The following is a 17,407-nucleotide window of genomic DNA, read 5'->3' as shown; positions in this document are numbered from 1 at the left end:
AAACCCCTGGCAACGAGCATGACACCCTGAGCATGAAAACCCCTGGCAACGAGCATGACACCCAGTGCATGAAACCCCTGGCAACGAGCATGACACCCAGTGCATGAAACCCCTGGCAACGAGCATGACACCCTGAGCATGAAAACCCCTGGCATGAAACCAAGAGCATGAAACACCTGGCAACGAGCAGATAATTTAAAATCATTTTTTGGCTTGGGGGAGAAAAATTTCTAGTTACGCAACTGACATGGAGGCTGCTATAACAGCTGTGGATGGAGATCTGCTCCTTTTCTTCTATAACAGATGACAGAATAGATTATAAATCTCCCGTTTGCTATACAGCACAGTGGGCGGAGCCTGTAACCGAGGCCACTAATCAGAGACGCGCACTTGACCGTGACTGACAGGTAGAGTAGTCCTTGTATGAGCACGGCTGCTGCCCCCGGCTGGCGCTATGATGCTACTGCATGCCTAGGACCTGGCTCTTTGTATAGCCATAATCTGTATATGACAAGTTTACAGAGGGACACCAGGCTGAGCTCCTGGCAGAGCACACTATGTGGGGGGACAGCCGGGGTGCTGAGCCGCAGTGCCACTGCTCCCCTGGATGTGGTGAAGGTACTCACCCAAGTGGGCACTTTCCACTCCAAGCAAGGCTTTCTGAGCACGTTCCGGGTGCTGTACAAGTCGGAGGGGCTGAGAGCTTTCTGGAAGGGTAACCTAACAGCATGTGTGCGCCTGTTCCCTTACAGCGCGGTGCAACTATCAGCCTACCACAGGTGAGTACTGCGCTGCCCCTGCCTCTGCTCACCTTGCTACCTATCACCTCTTATGTTATCTTCTACATGGCTGCAGGGGAGATTGCTGGGGCTCTAAAGAGCTTCTGCAGCAGCAGCAGATCTAATCATGGCGCTGCAGGGTCCAGTGCTGTTTATTGCATTGTCAGCCGCGCGCTGGTGTCCTGCATGCGCAGCCTAGAGTCAGAGACTGCAGAACTGTCATTTCTACTTGACTGATTCGGAGAACCCCATCCCCCCGCAATGTATTATAGGGAAGTGTTTATTATTTGTCAGTCCTGTCTATGCTGCCAGCCACACTGGGTTACTGCAGGTTACATGACTGTGCCAGGGAGGGAGGATCAGGAGTCAGGACACCTTTCTCTCTTCCAATCCAGATCTGAGGAGCTGGGTCATATGAGGAAGAGGTCACCCTCCCACCATGATGAAACGGTAGATGCTAGAATCAAGTGGGCTAAAGGACCTTTTCCGTCTGGGGGAGGAGTCACAACACAAGGGGGAGGAGCTAGGCCAGCGGGATAGTTCCTCTAATATCCACGCCACCAACTATTACCTTTAGTAATCAGGTGGCGAGCGAAGCGGAGCGAGCAACCGAGCCCGCGAGGGTACTTTTCGGGTACCCTGTTCGCCCGTAGCTCCTCCCCCTGGTGACGTGTCTCCTCCCCTAGATACGTCACAAGGTCCCTTCTCCCACTCCGAAATAGAATCAACCATGATGAAACCATGCCCCTGCCAGTCTGCACTCTGCATGCAGGCTGTCATCCTGATGATGTGGGCAGACAGTTATGTTACCACTTGCTTTGTCAGATCTATTGAGAGATGCTACTGACACATGACACTGCATTATGAGTGCTGCTGCACGCTATGGAAATAATTGTGCATTAAAGTAGATCTCTAGATTCATAGAACCAATAAGGGTGTAAATTGAGGGTGCTCCAGCCAATTATGTGCTTCAAAATGACAGGAGCTGATTGGCTGGTGCACAATTTAGCATTCATAATGAGTGATAACAAGAATGGGAATGAGATAGTGGTGAAAAAGTGCATTTGTAGAGGGGCTTTCTTGCATAGCCATGCCAGTAGTGTAGCTATATGCCGCACTTATGGGAGCTGCTGACTCTCAGATTTTTGGCCAGAACGAGATGAGGTTGTCGTTGCAATGGCAACTCAGCCCCTATACATTTAATTGAATCAACACGATAGATCAGGTAACACGATAGATCAGGTATTTCCAACCTCAGTCCTCAAGGCACACATAGGGGGTATCCAATTAGTGCTGATCTGTTTTCAGCGGGTGAAAACGGACGGAAATCACGATTAATGACCAAATGTCATTATCGCAGTATCGTATTACAAGCTGTTTTCACAGACCCACGATCGCACAAAAACACATGGGATTGGTGTTAAATCCCCAATCCCATGTGTTATCGCTGCTCCTGCAACCCAGTTATGGCAGATTATGCAGCCCCCGAAGGATAATCTGCGATAAATGTCAACATTGGGGGAGGAGTGCACCACACCGGAGCTAATAGGATAGCCCCTGGCAATACAATTACCCATGGTCATTGACCACAGATAATTGGATACCCCCCTAACAGTGAAGGTTTTAGTGATATCCAGGCTTCAGCACAGATAGTTAAATCAAAATAACTGAGGTACCGATTAAGTAGGATTACTATACCATCCGTTTAAACTGGGACGCTTATGTATTACTCAGGTCTTTCGGCTGATTAAAATCAGTGAAATGCAGTCTCGAAGTCCGCCAGCCACAGAATTTGCGTAATTCATGAGCATCTCGGTTTAAAGGGATGGTATGGAAAGCTTATGATGAAGTCACCTGTGTTCAAGCATGGATATCACTAAAACCTGGACTGTTAGTGTGCCTTGAGGTCCGCGCTTGGGAATGCCTGCCTTAGACTTTATGGGATTAAAATCAATTAGACCAGTGGTGCTCAAACTCTGTCCTCATGACTCCAAACAGTTCATGTTTTCCAGATCACCTGTCGATAATTAAAATGTGACAGTTGATAGTACACCCTGTGTGTATGCTAGGTGACCTGGAAAATGTCAACTCTTTGGGATCTGAGGACCAAAAGTTTGAGAACCACTGAATTATACCCCTTTCACTCTGAAGCGCTGACACTCGTCCTACCCGGAATACTTAACACGCGTTGGAGCCGGGGATTCAGCTATACGAACTACTTTCAACTACTTTGACACTGCCGCCGGGACCCAGGTCCTCGCTACTCACACAGGACGATTGGAGATGATGTAATCTCCAAGCGCTCCTCAGCCAGCCAATCAGTGGCCTTTCAAGCATGTCCCGGGTCATCAATTAATAACCCGGTCACAACACATGTAGCAGACCCGGAATGCAATACCTAGGTCATCCCTTTTACACCGTGCCTAGACCCGGGTCACGCTGGCTTACCCCCGCAATAACCCATGTTCTCTGCTCTGTGTGAAAGGCCCATGAGTCAATGCGAGTAAGCAGCCCCTGATGTAGCTCCAGACCTGATTATTTTTTGTTTTATCCCTATATGGCTGCGTATAAAAACCAGCAAGATTGGACTGCAGTGGGGGGGAGATAAAGTGCCCCCATCAAGAGTATTGTAATCGATCTCTCTGTGCACTCCAGCTCACAACTGGTGGAGTTTCCCTATACTTTTAATTGCAGGCATTTTGCTTATAACTAATTTAAGATAGCGGTCACCATATCGAGATTCATAATGTCTGACATACTGCAGAATGCCTGGGTTAGGTTTGTGATGCAGGGAGAGGGTTAAGGGGCTGATTCAGGTTGGATCGCAATAAGCGATCCAACCGCAAAAATTACAAAAAGGAAGCGGGCGCATCTAAGGCGTGGGCGGGGTGGCGGCAAAGCTCCGTTTCCTAGGCGGAGATGGAGCGTTGCGGGGGTGGAGCCTGCAAAATGGTGGCAGTGGAGTGGAAATGGGGGGCATGGCGTGGGCATGAACGCTGCGGCTGCTTGACGTCACACGCAGCCGCCGCAATCAGAAAGATGGCGGCGGGCCTCGGCGCAGCAATCATAATTTCTGCTTCGTCAAGGGGGGAGGGGGCGGTCAGCATGCTGGATGGCCTTGCCCTGCGATGGCCGGCCCCCAGCATGCGTTCACATGGATTGCAAATTCTTCTACTTAGCAGAATTTGCAATCCAACCTGAATCAGGCCGTAGGTTAGGGATAGGGGTTAGCATACTCACCACTGGATCAGATGACACAGCCTGACACCTCTAGACCCGGAAGATACCGCTGCAACTGACTGACCTAATCCAAGGCTAGTTATTGCTGCACCATCGGGACCCACTATTTTGTTGACATTCAGAGCATGTCGCCATTTCATCAGTGTTCAAAAGATTAACGTCGACATGCTAAGCTCCTAATTAAATCATAAACGAGAACACACTGAGAAGTGTTTTTCAAATGTTGAAAGTTTTCTGTTATAAAAGACATGATTCTAGAGTGTTAGGAATATTGATGTGATTCTAACACTTTAGCAGAGGACTCTTCAGATTCTTGCACCTCTCCACACACCTGGGCGCACTTCTAGTTTGCAGAGGAATCTACTAATAATGGAAATTAGGCCTGCACCAATGTCATTTGTTTTTCTTCCCGTAAAACCCCGAAAAATTATTTGCGACATTAATCACGTAAACCTGAAACCTGCCTGACCAAATTGTGAAACAACCAATTATGCCCTGCTAGTGTATTGGCAAAACCATGGTGTATAGAGATTGTATTATAATCTCATACATTTATTACCAGGTTCATACTGGTAATAAGTGTATTTTATTACCATTATTTATTACCAATTATTTATATAGCGCACACATATTCTGCAGTGGCCATTCACATCAGTCCCTGCCCCAGTGGAGCTTACAATCTATATTCCCTATCTCATATACACGCAGTCACATTCACGCTAGAGTTAATTTTCTTGGAAGCCAATTAACCTGCCAGTATATTTTTGGATTGTGGGAGGAAACCGGAGAACCCGGAGGAAACCAACGCAAGTACGGGAAAAATATACAAACTCCGCACAGTTAGGGCCATGGTGGAAATCGAACCCATGACCTCAGTGCTGTGAGGCAGTAATGCTAATAACTACACCATCCGTACTGCCCGTGTATGAGAACAGATGAGAAAAAGTGGGGTGGCTGTCTGCTTTAATGAGTAGGTAAACCCACAATTCATGGACATAAATGTATATTAATATACAGACATGGGAGCTCTTATCTGAAGTGGAGGGGGGAGAAAATAATTGCTGCTTCTTGGTAATAATGTTGTATACACATACATGATCACAAACAGGTTTCTTGTGCATTCATCTCAGCAAAACGGTGGCATGGCATTTTGGGATATGTAGTTCCACAGCAGCTGGAGTGCCACAGGTTGTCTATTCCTGGCTTGCATAGTAATAATGTAACCACAAATGTCTTACAAGTGGGATAGAAATGATAGTTACACTTTAGTTTCTTGCTTTATACATGGACATTTCACATGTTAGGTTTAGTGGTTCTGTAAAGTTGTATTTTCTGATTTGAATATAAACGATTGGTCAAAGTGTTTAGTTCTAAAACAAAGAACACTTCATTTCCAGCACAACATCGCCCCCACAATGAGCAGTTATATCTGCACATGATTGACTGTCATCGCATCCGGCAGTTATAAATGTCATTCTATTACAGTTATGTTTCCTTGCGTCCTACTCGGATAGCAATTAGCATAATGTCTTATTACAGTAATCAAATGTGTGTCACACGCATTCTTTTTTTATTGGCTTTATTATTTTTTTAAATATAGTACATACACTTCACACATGACTGTACATATGGGTACTTATTCAAGTTTGTTAGCAAACCAAAAAAACACAATAATGGGCAAAACCATGTTGCACTGCAGGTGTGGCAGATGTAACATGTGCAGAGAGAGTTAGATTTGGGTGGGGTGTGTTCAAAGTGAAATTTAAATTGCAGTGTAAAAGTAAAGAAGCCAGTATTTACCATGCACAGAAACAATATTACCCACCAAAATCTAATTCTCTCTGCACATGTTATATCTGCCCCACCTGCAGTGCACATGGTTTTGCCCATTAGTTTGCTATTTTGGTTTGCTAACAAACCATAATTCTTTAGATACGGTTTTCCTGCCCTTTCCTGATATTAGCTGGCAATTCAGACCTAGACAACTTTTCCAAAAACGAAGGAAGGAACAGAGATGGTGTACCAGAATAAGGAAAAACACAAATGACACACCTGTTTTGTAATACATGATAAATGTTTACTGAACTATAGTTCATGAAGATGCAGAAAGGCACCATTGTAAAATTGAAAAGATAACAGACAGCAGCAGGGGCAAAAAGAAATGGAACACTGTAAGTCAAGGAATGTAATGTATGGTAACTGGTATTAGGGGGATCCGGTCTGAAGATCGACAGTGTCTAGGTCGACAATGTTTAGGTCGACCACTATAGGTCGACAGTCACTAGGTCGACATGGATGGAAGGTCGACAGGTCTAAAGGTCGACATGAGTTTTTCACATTCTTTTTTTTTTTGGTATTTTTTCATACTTAACGATCCACGTGGACTACGATTGGAACGGTAAAGTGTGCCGAGCGAAGCGGTAGCGGAGCGAAGGCACCATGCCCGAAGCATGGCGAGCGAAGCGAGCCATCCGAGGGGACGCGGTGCACTAATTTGGGATCCCGGTCACTTTACGAAGAAAACGACACAAAAAAACCCCCAAAACCTCATGTCGACCTTTAGACCTGTCGACCTAGCACATGTCGACCTAGAAACCCTGTCGACCTTCCATCCATGTCGACCTAGTGACTGTCGACCTATAGTGGTCGACCTAAACATTGTCGACCTAGATACTGTCGATAAAACGAACCACACCCGGTATTAGGACCCTTGTGCAGATGGCTGGATGGCCACATTTTGTACAACAGTTATAGAATAGTTTGTGATACCTGTTTTTCCCTGATTTTGTGCTGGAGGAAGAACATCCTAGGGATGTGCATCTTCCATGCTTCCTTTTGGTAACTAACAAAGCAAGGATCTGTGCAGTTGAAGGGTTGGTCAAGAAGTCCACTTTTTGAATTTGGAAGGTATGTACCAGCTTCTGAAAGATGGTGCTTTTTAATTACACCTTGTTTAGAGAAATCTGCTGTCAGTATAATGTGACATTTATTCAGTTCTCTAGGTAAGTATGCTGCTATTAGGGAATAATCTCTAATCCGCTATGCTACGCCGCATAGCGATATCCTGTTGATGTATTTTCATGTTGTCCATACACAGCTGGATGGGGACACCTTGAATGTGATTGTTGATTAAGGCCATAGTGCCAGTTTTGCATCTCATAGTCAGATTTATGTGTAGAACTGATTCCTCAGATGCCTTTCCATGAGAGAATCCTCCCCAGCCCGCCAGAGACGCCTGTGTTGTGGTGGTCATGTAAGGAGGAGGATCTAAAAGAGGACATAGAGGAGATTGAGGAAGACTGCACCACTGGGACAGTTCCCAGTTTACCTGTTTTGTCAGGTAAATATTGTCTGGCCAGGTACAGTGGGCTCAGATGAAGGATTTCTGAGACTGAGATTCTCTGCATAGGCGGCCACATACAGAACACATGGCAATTATTTCCCCTATGGCGCATACCCAGCCTTTTAGTGGAATTCTGCTTTTCTCTAACGTCCTAAGTGGATGCTGGGGACTCCGTAAGGACCATGGGGAATAGCGGCTCCGCAGGAGACTGGGCACAAAAGTAAAGCTTTAGAACTACCTGGTGTGCATTGGCTCCTCCCCCTATGACCCTCCTCCAAGCCTCAGTTAGATTTTTGTGCCCGAACGAGAAGGGTGCACACTAGGTGGCTCTCCTGAGCTGCTTAGTGAAAAGTTTAGTTTTAGGTTTTTTATTTTCAGTGAGACCTGCTGGCAACAGGCTCACTGCTTTGAGGGACTAAGGGGAGAAGAAGCGAACTCACCTGCGTGCAGAGTGGATTGGGCTTCTTAGGCTACTGGACATTAGCTCCAGAGGGACGATCACAGGCCCAGCCATGGATGGGTCCCAGAGCCGCGCCGCCGGCCCCCTTACAGAGCCAGAAGACAGAAGAGGTCCGGAAAATCGGCGGCAGAAGACGTCCTGTCTTCACCAAGGTAGCGCACAGCACTGCAGCTGTGCACCATTGCTCCTCAGCACACTTCACACTTCGGTCACTGAGGGTGCAGGGCGCTAGGGGGGGCCGCCCTGAGCAGCAATAAAAACACCTTGGCTGGCGAAAATACATCACATATAGCCCCCAGGGCTATATGGATGAATTTTAACCCCTGCCAGAATCCATAAAAAAGCAGGAGAAAAGTCCGCGAAAAAGGGGCGGAGCCTATCTCCTCAGCACACTGGCGCCATTTTCCCTCACAGCTCAGTTGGAGGGAAGCTCCCCTGGCTCTCCCCTGCAGTCACTACACTACAGAAAGGGTTAAAAAAGAGAGGGAGGCACTAATTAGGCGCAGTATTAACAATACAGCAGCTATAAGGGGAAAAACACTTATATAAGGTTATCCCTGTATATATATAGCGCTCTGGTGTGTGCTGGCAAACTCTCCCTCTGTCTCCCCAAAGGGCTAGTGGGGTCCTGTCCTCTATCAGAGCATTCCCTGTGTGTGTGCTGTGTGTCGGTACATTTGTGTCGACATGTATGAGGAGAAAAATGATGTGGAGACGGAGCAGATTGCCTGTAATAGTGATGTCACCCCCTAGGGGGTCGACACCTGAGTGGATGAACTGTTGGAAGGAATTACGTGACAGTGTCAGCTCTGTATAAAAGACAGTGGTTGACATGAGACAGCCGGCTACTCAGCTTGTGCCTGTCCAGACGTCTCATAGGCCGTCAGGGGCTCTAAAGCGCCCGTTACCTCAGATGGCAGATATAGACGCCGACACGGATACTGACTCCAGTGTCGACGGTGAAGAGACAAATGTGACTTCCAGTAGGGCCACACGTTACATGATTGAGGCAATGAAAAATGTTTTACACATTTCTGATAATACGAGTACCACCAAAAAGGGGTATTATGTTCGATGAGGAAAAACTACCTGTAGTTTTCCTGAATCTGAGAAATTAAATGAGGTGTGTGATGATGCGTGGGTTTCCCCCGATAACAACTGATAATTTCTAAAATGTTATTGGCATTATATCCTTTCCCGCCAGAGGTTAGGGTGCGTTGGGAAACACCCCCTAGGGTGGATAAAGCGCTCACACGCTTGTAAGAACAAGGGCTCTACCCTCTCCTGAGATGGCCGCCCTTAAGGATCCTGCTGATAGAAAGCAGGAGGGTATCCTAAAATGTATTTACACACATACTGGTGTTATACTGCGACCAGCAATCGCCTCAGCCTGGATGTGCAGTGCTGGGTTGGCGTGGTCGGATTCCCTGACTGAAAATATTGATACCCTAGATAGGGACAGTATATTATTGCCTATAGAGCATTTGAAAGATGCATTTCTACATATGCGTGATGCACAGCGGAATATTTGCCGACTGGCATCAAGTCTAAGTGCGTTGTCCATTTCTACCAGTAGAGGGTTATGGACACGACAGTGGTCAGGTGATGCGGATTCCAAACGGCATTTGGAAGTATTGCCTTATTAAGGGGAGGAGTTATTTGGGGTCGGTCTTTCAGACCTGGTGGCCACGGCAACAGCTGGGAAATCCACGTTTGTACCCCAGGTCGCCTCTCAACATGAGAAGACGCCGTATTATCAAGCGCAGTCTTTTCGTGGACAAGCGGGCAAAAGGTTCCTCATTTCTGCCCCGTGACAGAGGGAGAGGAAAAAGGCTGCAGAAATCAGCCAGTTCCCAGGAACAGAAGCCCTCTCCCGCCTCTGCCAAGCCCTCAGTATGACGCTGGGGCTTTACAAGCAGAATCAGGCACGGTGGGGGGCCCGTCTCAATGAATTTCAGCGCGCAGTGGGCTCACTCGCAAGTAGACCCCTGGATCCTTCAGGTGATATCTCAGGGGTACAAATTGGAATTCGAGACGTCTCCCCCTCGCCGTTTCCTAAAGTCGGCTTTACCGATGTCTCCTTCTGACAGGGAGACAGTTTTGGAAGCCATTCACAAGCTGTATTCCCAGCAGGTGATAATCAAGGTACCCCTCCTGCAACAGGGAACGGGGTATTATTCCACACTGTTGTGGTACCGAAGCCGGACGGCTCGGTGAGACCGATTCTAAATCTAAAATCTTTGAACACTTACATACAGAGGTTCAAATTCAAGATTGAGTCACTCAGAGCAGTGATTGCGAACCTGGAAGAAGGGGACTACATGATGTCTCGGGACATCAAGGATGCTTACCTTCATGTCCCAATTTACCCTTCTCACCAAGGGTACCTCAGGTTTATGGTACAGAACTGTCACTATCAGTTCAGACGCTGCCGTATGGATGGTCCACGGCACCCCGGGTCTTTACCAAGGTAATGGCCGAAATGATGATATTCCTTCGAAGGAAGGGAATTTTAGTTATCCCTTACTTGGACGATTCCCTGATAAGGGTAAGATCCAGGGAACAGTTGGAGGTCGGTGTAGCACTATCTCAGGTAGTGTCGCGGCAGCACGATTGGATTCTCAATATTCCAAAATCGCAGCTGGTTCCGACGACTCGTCTTCTGTTCCTAGGGATGATCCTGGACACAGTCCAGGAAAAGGTGTTTCTCCCGGAGGAGAAAGCCAGGGAGTTATCCGAGCTAGTCAGGAACCTCCTAAAACCGAGCCAACTCTCAGTGCATCAATGCACAAGGGTTCTGGGTAAAATGGTGGCTTCCTACGAAGCAATCCCATTCGGCAGATTCCACGCAAGAACTTTCCAGTGGGACCTGCTGGACAAATGGTCCGGGTCGCATCTTCAGATGCATCAGCGGATAACCCTGTCACCAAGGACAAGGGTGTCCCTCCTGTGGTGGTTGCAGAGTGCTCATCTTCTAGAGGGCCGCAGATTCGGCATTCAGGACTGGGTCCTGGTGACCACGGATGCCAGCCTGCGAGGCTGGGGAGCAGTCACACAGGGAAGGAATTTCCAGGGCTTATGGTCAAGCCTGGAGACATCACTTCACATAAATATCCTGAAGCTAAGGGCCATTTACAATGCTCTAAGCTTAGCAAGACCTCTGCTTCAAGGTCAGCCGGTGTTGATCCAGTCGGACAACATCACGCCAGTCACCCACGTAAACAGACAGGGTGGCACAAGAAGCAGGAGGGCAATGGCAGAAGCTGCAAGGATTCTTCGCTGGGCGGAAAATCATGTGATAGCACTGTCAGCAGTATTCATTCCGGGAGTGGACAACTGGGAAGCAGACTTCCTCAGCAGACACGACCTCCACCCGGGAGAGTGGAGACTTTACCCAGAAGTCTTCCACATGATTATAAACCGTTGGGAAAAACTCGACAGGTATTGCGCCAGGTCAAGGGACCCTCAGGCAATAGCTGTAGACGCTCTGGTAACACCGTGGGTGTACCAGTCAGTGTATGTGTTCCCTCCTCTGCCTCTCATACCCAAGGTACTGAGATTGATAAGATGGAGAGGAGTAAGCACTATATTCGTGGCTCCGGATTGGCCAAGAAGGACTTGGTAACCGGAACTTCAAGAGATGCTCACGGAGGATCCGTGGCCTCTACCTCTAAGAAGGGACCTGCTCCAGCAAGGACCCTGTCTGTTCCAAGACTTACCGCGGCTGCGTTTGACGGCATGGCGGTTGAACGCCGGATCCTGAAGGAAAAAAGGCATTCCGGATGAAGTCATCCCTATCCTGATCAAAGCCAGGAAGGATGTAACCGCAAAACATTATCACCGCATTTGGAGAAAATATGTTGCGTGGTGCGAGGCCAGTAAGGCCCGACGGAGGAAATTCAACTGGGTCGATTCCTACATTTCCTGCAAACAGGAGTGTCTATGGGCCTGAAATTGGGGTCCATTAAGGTTCAAATTTCGGCCCTGTCAAGTTTGAACCACTTAAATCTGTGGAGTTAAAATATCTCACATGAAAAGTGGTCATGCTGTTGGCCCTGGCCTGGGCCAGGCGCGTGTCAGAATTGGCGGCTTTATCCTGTAAAAGCCCTTATCTGATTTTCCATTCGGACAGGGCGGAATTGAGGACTCGTCCTCAGTTTCTCCCTAAGGTGGTTTCAGCGTTTCACCTGAACCAACCTATTGTGGTGCCTGCGGCTACTAGGGACTTGGAGGACTCCAAGTTGCTAGACGTTGTCAGGGCCCTGAAAATATATGTTTCCAGGACGGCTGGAGTCAGAAAATCTGACTCGCTGTTTATCCTGTATGCACCCAACAAGCTGGGTGCTCCTGCTTCTAAGCAGACTATTGCTCGTTGGATTTGTAGTACAATTCAGCTTGCACATTCTGTGGCAGGCCTGCCACAGCCAAAAATCTGTAAATGCCCACTCCACAAGGAAGGTGGGCTCATCTTGGGCGGCTGCCCGAGGGGTCTCGGCTTTACAACTTTGCCGAGCAGCTACTTGGTCAGGAGCAAATACGTTTGTAAAATTCTACAAAATTGATACCCTGGCTGAGGAGGACCTGGAGTTCTCTCATTTGGTGCTGCAGAGTCATCCGCACTCTCCCGCCCGTTTGGGAGCTTTGGTATGATCCCCATGGTCCTTACGGAGTCCCCAGCATCCACTTAGGACGTTAGAGAAAATAAGAATTTACTTACCGATAATTCTATTTCTCGTAGTCCGTAGTGGATGCTGGGCGCCCATCCCAAGTGCGGATTGTCTGCAATACTGGTACATAGTTATTGTTACCAAAAAAAAATCGGGTTATTGCTGTAGTGAGCCATCTTTTCTAGAGGCTCCTCTGTTATCATGCTGTTAAGTGGGTTTAGATCACGAGTTATACGGTGTGATTGGTGTGGCTGGTATGAGTCTTACCCGGGATTCAAAATCCTTCCTTATTGTGTATGCTCGTCTGGGCACAGTATCCTAACTGAGGCTTGGAGGAGGGTCATAGGGGGAGGAGCCAGTGCACACCAGGTAGTTCTAAAGCTTTACTTTTGTGCCCAGTCTCCTGCGGAGCCGCTATTCCCCATGGTCCTTACGGAGTCCCCAGCATCCACTACGGACTACGAGAAATAGAATTATCGGTAAGTAAATTCTTATTATTACACAACCACTGTCTGGAGATACTGCCAGAGAAACAGAATGTAGGGGTCTGTTTACTAAGTTTTGGATGGAGATAAAGTGGACGGAGAAAAAGCTTACTGATTTTAATCTTAATTCTGACCTTACCACTTCAAACTAGTTTCAAGAGTGCGCCCACACAAGAGTCGTCTTTTTCTTTTCTGTTTATATTATTATACTATTTACCCACTGACACACCACCAATTTGACAAAAATCAGGGGCTCTCTCTTATATTGTCCATCATTGGTTCCAATATTTATTAGATATTCGATAGATCGGTGCGGTATTACCAATTTCTCTTACGTCCTAGAGGATGCTGGGGACTCCGTAAGGACCATGGGGTATAGACTGGCTCTGCAGGAGACATGGGCACTCTAAAGACTTTAGAATGGGTGTGCACTGGCCCCTCCCTCTATGCCCCTCCTCCAGACCTCAGTTAGATCCTGTGCCCAGAGGAGACTGGGTGCACTACAGGGAGCTCTCCTGAGTTTCTCTGAAAGTAAGACTTTTGTTAGGTTTTTTATTTTCAGGGAGCACTGCTGGCAACAGGCTCCCTGCTTCGTGGGACTGAGGGGAGAGAAGCAGACCTACTTAAATGATAGGCTCTGCTTCTTAGGCTACTGGACACCATTAGCTCCAGAGGGTCAGAACGCAGGTCTCACCCTCGCCGTTCGTCCCGGAGCCGCGCCGCTGTCCTCCTCACAGAGCCGGAAGATTGAAGCCGGGTGAGTATTAAGAAGAAAGAAGACTTCAAAGGCGGCAGAAGACTTTAGATCTTCACTGAGGTAACGTGCAGCGGTAACGCTGCGCGCCATTGCTCCCACACATACACACACAGCGGGCACTGTAAGGGTGCAGGGCGCAGGGGGGGGGGGGGGCGCCCTGGGCAGCAATATTAACCTCAAGGGACACTGGCATAGAGATTAGATACGGCGGAGGCGGTATATTAAAAAAAACCCGCCAGTATAAATAATTTGAGCGGGACCGAAGCCCGCCGCTGAGGGGGCGGAGCTTGATCCTCCAGCACTAACCAGTGCCATTTTCTCCACAGTACACTGCAGAGAAGCTGGCTCCCCAGACTCTCCCCTGCTGAACACGGTTACAGAGGGCAAAAAAGAGGGGGGGGGCACATTTAATTGGCGCAGTGGGTGTAATTATATATATTTATATAAAAGCGCTGTACTACTGGGATTTTATTCCAGTGTCCGGTGGCGCTGGGTGTGTGCTGGCATACTCTCTCTCTGTCTCTCCAAAGGGCCTTATTGGGGGGCTGTCTCCATATAGATATATCCCTGAGTGTGTGGGGGTGTTGGTACGTGTGTGTCAGCATGTCTGAAGCGGAAGGCTCATCTAAGGAGGAGGTGGAGCAGATAATTATGGTGTCTCCGTCGGCAACGCCGACACCTGATTGGTTGGATATGTGGAATGTTTTAAATGCAAATGTGTCTTTATTACATAAGAGATTGGACAAAGCAGAGTCCAGGGATAGAACAGGGAGTCAATCCATGGCTTTGACTGTGTCACAGGGCCCTTCAGGGTCTCAGAAACGTCCACTGTCCCAAGTAGCAGACACTGATACCGACACGGATTCTGACTCCAGTGTCTACTACGATGAGGCGAGGTTACACCCAAGGGTGGCCAAAAGTATTCATTATATGATTATTGCAATAAAAGATGTTTTGCATATCACAGATGACCCCTCTGTCCCTGACACGAGGGTATGCATGTTTAAGGAAAAGAAACCTGAGGTAACCTTTCCCCATCTCATGAGCTGAATGAGTTATGTGAAAAAGCTTGGGAAACTCCAGACAAGAAACTGCAGATTCCCAAGAGAATTCTTATGGCGTATCCTTTCCCGGCACAGGACAGGTTACGGTGGGAATCCTCACCCAAGGTGGACAAGGCTTTAACGCGCTTGTCCAAAAAGGTGGCGCTACCGTCTCCAGACACGGCGGCCCTCAAGGATCCTGCTGATCGCAGACAGTAGACTACCTTAAAATCAATCTATACACATACGGCTGCCTTGCTCAGACCGGCAATAGCGTCGGCTTGGGTTTGTAGCGCTGTAGCAGCGTGGACAGATACCTTGTCAGCTGACATTGATACCATTTTATTGACCTTAGGTCACATTAAAGACGCAGTCCTATATATGAGAGACGCTCAGAGAGACGTTGGGCTGCTAGCTTCGAGAGCCAACGCCATGGCGATTTCTGCTAGGCGAGCCCTGTGGACCCGCCAATGGATGGGTGATGCCGACTCAAAGAGACATATGGAAGTTTTGCCTTACAAGGGTGAGGTTTTATTTGGGGAAGGTCTCGCGGACCTGGTTTCCTCAGCTACCGCGGGTAAATCTACTTTTTTACCTTATGTTCCCCCACAGCAAAAGAAAACACCACAACATCAGATGCAGTCCTTTCGGTCGCATAAGTCCAGAAGAGGTCGGGGCTCTTCCTTCCTCGCCAGAGGGAAGGGTAGAGGGAAAAGAATGCCTGCTACGGCTAGTTCCCAGGAGCAGAAGTCCTCCCCGGCTTCTACTAAATCCACCGCATAACGCTGGGGCTCCACTGAGGGAGTCCGCCCCGGTGGGGGCACGTCTTCGACTCTTCAGCCACGTCTAGGTTCAATCAGACGTGGATCCTTGGGCGATGGAAATTGTATCCCAAGGATACAAGCTGGAATTCGAAGAGGTGCCTCCGCGACGATTTTTCAAATCGGCTTTACCAGCTTCTCCCCCAGAGAGGGAGATAGTTTTAGCTGCAATTCAAAAGCTGTATCAACAGCAAGTGATTGTCAAGGTTCCCCTAGTTCAACAGGGGAAGGGGTACTATTCAACCCTGTTTGTGGTTCCGAAACCGGATGGCTCAGTCAGGCCCATTCTAAATCTAAAATCCCTAAACCTGTACTTGAAAAAGTTCAAATTCAAGAAGGAATCGCTCCGGGCGGTTATCTCCAGCCTGGAAAGGGGGGATTTTATGGTGTCACTAGACATAAAGGATGCATACCTTCATGTCCCCATATATCCCCCTCATCAGGCGTACCTGAGATTCGCTGTACAGGACTGTCATTACCAGTTTCAGACGCTGCCGTTTGGGCTTTCCACGGCCCCGAGGATTTTCACCAAGGTAATGGCGGAAATGATGTTGCTCCTGCGCAGGCAGGGAGTCACAATTATCCCGTACTTGGACGATCTCCTGATAAAAGCGAGATCGAGAGATCAGTTGCTGAAAAGCGTGGCGCTCTCCCTGAGAGTGCTGCAGCAACATGGCTGGATTCTGAATCTACCAAAGTCACAGTTGGTTCCAACGACTCGGCTATCTTTTTTAGGCATGATTCTGGACACAGAACAAAAGAGGGTTTTTCTCCCGATGGAAAAAGCCCAGGAACTCAAGAACATGTTCAGAGACCTGTTAAAACCGAAAAGAGTGTCAGTCCATCAATGCACTCGAGTACTGGGAAAAATGGTGGCGACCTACGAGGCCATCCCCTACGGCAGGTTTCATGCGAGGACATTCCAGTGGGACCTTCTGGACAAGTGGTCCGGGTCCCATCTTCAAATTCATCAGAAAATATGCCTGTCCCCCAGGGCCAGGGTGTCTCTCCTGTGGTGGCTGCAGAGTGCTCACCTTCTAGAGGGTCGCAGGTTCGGCATTCAAGACTTGGTTCTGGTGACCACGGACGCGAGCCTCCGAGGATGGGGAGCAGTCACACAAGGAAGACATTTTCAGGGAACATGGTCAAGCCAGGAGGCTTGTCTACACATCAACATACTGGAATTAAGGGCCATATACAACGGCCTACGACAAGCGGAGAATCTTCTTCGCGACCTACTGGTTCTGATTCAATCAGACAACGTCACAGCCGTGGCTCATGTAAACCGCCAAGGCGGGACAAGGAGCAGAGTGGCAATGGCGGAAGCCACAAGGATTCTGCGCTGGGTGGAAAATCACGTAAGCGCTCTGTCAGCAGTCTTCATTCCGGGAGTGGACAACTGGGAAGCAGACTTCCTCAGCAGACACGATCTCCATCCAGGAGAGTGGGGACTTCATCAAGAAGTTTTTGTAGAGATAACAAGTCTTCAAAAAGAAGCTTCGGAGGTATTGTGCCAGGTCAAGGGACCCTCAGGCAGTAGCGGTAGACGCCCTAGTGACACCATGGGTGTTTCAGTCGGTCTATGTATTCCCTCCTCTTCCTCTCATCTCCAAAATATTGAGAATCATAAGAAGAAAAAGAGTACAGACAATACTCATTGTTCCAGATTGGCCTCGAAGGGCCTGGTATTCAGATCTTCAGGAGATGCTCACAGAAGATCCATGGCCTCTTCCTCTCAGGGAGGACCTGTTGCAGCAGGGGCTCTGCGTGTTCCAAAACTTACCGCGGTTACGTTTGACGGCATGGCGGTTG

General features: G+C 48.3%; 1 protein-coding gene across 1 annotated transcript in view; it reads left to right on the top strand.

Annotated features, from left to right (window-relative positions):
* Positions 1-438: 438 nt before the first annotated feature.
* Positions 439-17,407, top strand: part of SLC25A43 (solute carrier family 25 member 43) — a 165,505-nt gene continuing 148,536 nt past the window's right edge. The window contains exon 1 of the mRNA XM_063937347.1: positions 439-779. Coding sequence (XP_063793417.1) covers positions 508-779 — 272 coding nt within the window. The 5' untranslated portion in view covers positions 439-507. The remainder of the gene's footprint in view (positions 780-17,407) is intronic.

This window comes from Pseudophryne corroboree, chromosome 8, assembly GCF_028390025.1.
Source record: "Pseudophryne corroboree isolate aPseCor3 chromosome 8, aPseCor3.hap2, whole genome shotgun sequence".
Classification (NCBI taxonomy): Eukaryota; Metazoa; Chordata; class Amphibia; order Anura; family Myobatrachidae; genus Pseudophryne; species Pseudophryne corroboree.
The sequence above is the reverse complement of the archived record's forward strand: the minus strand, read 5'-3'. Positions and strand labels throughout refer to the sequence as shown.